The 3,742-nt window shown below is 60.3% G+C and overlaps 1 protein-coding gene across 1 annotated transcript; it reads right to left on the bottom strand.

Moving 5' to 3' along the window:
- Positions 1 to 270: 270 nt before the first annotated feature.
- On the bottom strand, positions 271 to 2,906 carry TCF21 (transcription factor 21). Its single transcript, XM_048075781.2, has 2 exons — positions 2,208 to 2,906; positions 271 to 813 (listed from the first exon to the last, which is right to left on the bottom strand). The coding sequence occupies exons 1-2, from the start codon at positions 2,655 to 2,657 to the stop codon at positions 724 to 726; spliced, it is 540 nt and encodes a 179-aa protein (XP_047931738.1). The 5' UTR covers positions 2,658 to 2,906; the 3' UTR covers positions 271 to 723.
- Positions 2,907 to 3,742: the final 836 nt, after the last annotated feature.

Below are 3,742 nucleotides of genomic sequence, written 5' to 3' on the forward strand. Positions count from 1 at the left end.
AAGCTGGGGAAGGGGGGGACCCCTCCGTGCCCCCCGCTCCCGTCGCTGCTCTCCCTCTTCCGCTGAGCCCGGAGCCGCCCCCTCCCCGGGGGATTGGGTCCAAGTCTCTCGCAGTAAGAAAACGCCCCCCCCCCCCCAATCCGCTCCTTGCCCCCCTCTCCTCCCCACCCCCCCCCCAAGCCCGGGGGTGGCTCCCCCCGCGTCGCCCCCAGCCAGCGCCGCTCGCCCCGCTGCGACCGGAGTCGGAAACGAAAATTACAGCGCTCCGCGTTCAATGGAAAGGAAGGTTTATTCACGGAAACAGAGCAAAAACCTGCTTGGAGAAAATATATCTATATATCTTTAGGGTGAATTACTCCATAGAGATGACTGTCAAAGTCAGTTTTTTTTTTCTTTTTTTCTTTTTTTTTTTTTCCTAGGCATCTACATATTTCACAGGTCTCAGACAAAAGATACGCGCGTGGTAGGTTTTGTTTGATCTCTGTCTTTTCTCTAGTAGCGCTTGAACCAGCAAGGCTCTCGGTGCGGGACACTCGACTGTACACGCATTCAATAAAGTTAAATAGAGTCGGGATCTCTCTCTCGGGGCGGACGGAGTCTCTGCTAGGGCGCCCGTGGTGGCCGGCGCCGCGCCGGGGGGGGCGAGCGGCTCTCCCCGGGGCTCTGCCCGGGGCCGGGGGCGGCGGCGGGGCCCTGCCCGCGCCGGGCCGGTGCTGCCGGGGCTCAGGATGCCGTCGGGCCGCACAAGCGGTTTGTGTTCACCACTTCTTTCAGGTCACTCTCGGGTTTGCCGGCTACCATAAAAGGCCAGGTCTGTAGCCAGGAAAAGACACGGGTGGCAAGGGGGTTACACGCACGTCGCCGCGCTCCGTTCGCCCCGCGGGCGGCTCTGCAGGGCGCCCTTCCCGACGGCTTCAGCCGCGACCCCTTCCTCCTCCTCCCGCAGCTGCCCGGCCGGCTCTCCCCGCGGGATCGCAGCCGCTGCGGGGGGCTGCAAACGCCCGCCCGCGGCCCCCTGGCCGGCCTGGGGAAGGGCAGCGCCGTGCTCCGGTCGGGGCCGGCGGGGGAGGGCCCTCGGGGTGCCGCCTTTTCCCACGAGAGACGCCCCGTGCACTTTTCTCCCGTGGGAAAAGCCGGCACCCCGAGCAGCCCCCCTCCTATCCCGCCGGCCCTCTCTGTCCTCCCACGGCCGCAGAGGCAAGGTTTTGTGTGCCTGCGTGTGGAGGGGGCGAATATCTGGGTTGGGTGTCTGGTTTATGTTGTGCTCCTGTTGTTCTGCGATTTTTGCTTTTAGCTACAAAATAATCTCCCGAGCCCTTATCAAGATGACACCGCCGGTAATTTGCTTCCCCTGCCCCGAGACCAGAGCTCAAAAGGCAGAGCCAGATCTCGGGGAAACGTCCCCAGATCCCCTACGTGATCCCCTTATCATTAGGCACAGGCAATGCAAACGCTGTACGGGATCAAACCCACCCCTGGTTTGCACCCGATGCACATATTTTTACAGCTGGAAACTGGGTGTTTCTGGTGGGGAGACCCTGGGCTGCTCGGGAAGGCTTTCTGCTGCTGGTGGGAGCCACAGGAAGGATGGACACACAGCCCCCAACGCCGGGGGTCTGCGCTGTTTCTGATTTCTCCTCTGTGAGTTTACATGAATAGGAACAATGTCCTGGACCCAGCGAATCTGAGCGGTCGGGTACAAAGCCCCAAGAGTTCTGTCTTTAAAAAAACAGGGCTTGAGGATTACTATGGCAGGAAATATCGTAATAGAGAGGAGAGGTTGAGAATAAATCCGGGGTTCTTCCTTGGCTTGGGCCCTTCCGAACACGTACCTTTCTCTACCCAAATTCTCACACCCTCCCACCTGAAGGTAGGGAGCTTCTGTCAACCTACTGAGTTCTCTTGGGCATTCCTGGCGCAGCAAAGCTGCCCCCAATATCTGTGGCCGCCCCTGGAGGGGACTGCACGGAGCAGCGGCTGGGGCCCAGGACGCTCAGCTCCCGGGGCGCCGGGAGGGGGGGCAGCTGGGAGCCTGTCTCCTCGCTCCGGAAGCCTTTGTCACCCCGCGGGCTGGCACCAGACCCTCTGTGAGGAAGGAGTATGTGGAGTTTTCTCCCCGCACGTGCCCCATCCCAGCTCCTCGCCCGCCTCTCCCCATCCACACACACACACACACAAGTGGCTGGCCTCGGCGGGCCGTGACTTACCAGGTTGACCGGGTGGATGTAGCCATTTTCGTACTTGTCATTGGCCAGGATCTGTCTCAGGTGAGCGATGTAGCTGGAGGCCAACCTCAAGGTGTCCAGTTTGGAAAGCTTGGTGTCTGGGGGCACCCAGGGCAGGGTGGTCTTAAGCCTGGAGAAGGCTTTGCTAAGGACCCTCATCCTCGCCCTCTCCCTGGCGTTGGCAGCGTTTCTCTGGACCTGCTTTCCCTCCTGGCTCACTCCATTTAAAGGACTCTTCTTGGGGGGAGCTTTTTTCCTCTTGCCCGAGGCCCCTCTCCCCTTCTGAGGGGAGCCATTCTCGCCATTGGATCCTTCCTCGTTGCTCTCGTTGGACGCCCCGAACTCTTTGTTAGTATCCATTTTCAGGCCATCGCACTCCAGCATCTCCACCTCCTGAAGATCTTCCACATCACTGAGGGACCCAGTGGACATGGTCTGGAAGGTGCCAAAGGACCGGTGGGAAAGGGGGTGGGAGGCAGGAAGGGCAGCTCCTCAAAGCTACTTGGAGGCGGTGGAGGAGAGAAGGGGCGCCCGTGCTTTCCTCCCCTTCTCTCCCCCCCAGCACCGAGGCGCAATATCGGTCCAGAGAGGATCCCCGCCCTCCCACCCCCCAACCCCGCTTCGCCCGTGTTTGAGGGAGGGAGGGAGCGTGTGTGAGAGGCAGAGAGAGAGAGAGAGAGAGAGAGAAAGCCGAGGAATTTAGTGAGGACACTAGTAATTTATCTGGGGGATAGGAGAGGCGGATCCAGCCCAGGGGAGGGGCCCTGCCCGCTGAGCACACCACATCCCCAATCACAGACCTTAGCACAGGACAGGGAGTGAGGTATCCCAGCAAGCGCTTGCTGAGAGCTCGGGACTGGGATTCAAAGCTTCACCACTGGAGCAAAGCAACTCTCTCTCTCTCCCCTCCCTGTCTTTCTATCCTCCCCCTTCCTCCTCCTCTTCTCCTTCCCCACTTCCCTCTCCAGCCAGGGCTGCTCTCCCCCTCCCTGCCTCCTTGATGACCCAGGCGGCTGGTGTCACGGTTCTTGACGAAAGCCAAAATGGGTCATGAGCTGAGAGAGCAGCAGATCCACCAGCGAAAGCCTTCCAGGGAGCTTTGCAATGCGTGCTGTCTAAACGCTGTCCTGTAACCTAATCTGAGGGAGATTTGTGGATGATTACATTGGAGAGTGCATCCTGTCCAGCTACTAGTGTATTCCAGGAAAGGAGCGCTCGGACCTCGCCATCGCAGCCCGGGCTCTGGAGGCAGGAGGAGCTGCTTCCTTCCAGGATTCCTGCATGGTCTCTGGGGCACCCTGGTCCCCCCTTGCCACCTGAGCTCCTCGGGTGAGCCAGTTGCTGGAGACCCCAAATCCCTCCAAGATGGGATGAGCACTGTGAGGGTGCCGAGGCCAGCAGGGCCATAGGCACTGTAGGGGAGGGAGGAGGTGGAGGAGGGCTCCTGGAGGGTAGCGGTTGTGTCCAACACCCACTTTTCCTCAGAGTTTTGTTGCAGAGCAGATGCCGGAATCTCT

Source organism: Anser cygnoides, chromosome 3, assembly GCF_040182565.1.
Source record: "Anser cygnoides isolate HZ-2024a breed goose chromosome 3, Taihu_goose_T2T_genome, whole genome shotgun sequence".
Taxonomy (NCBI): Eukaryota; Metazoa; Chordata; class Aves; order Anseriformes; family Anatidae; genus Anser; species Anser cygnoides.

What these genes read in the sequence shown, in the direction of transcription:
- TCF21 (XM_048075781.2), bottom strand. Translation starts at nt 2,657, where the DNA reads ATGTCCACTGGGTCCCTCAGTGATGTGGAAGATCTTCAGGAGGTGGAG. An exon ending in ACATCCACCCGGTCAACCTG is followed by an intron (nt 814 to 2,207) that starts GTAAGTCACGGC and finishes TCCTGGCTACAG; the next exon opens with ACCTGGCCTTTTATGGTAGC.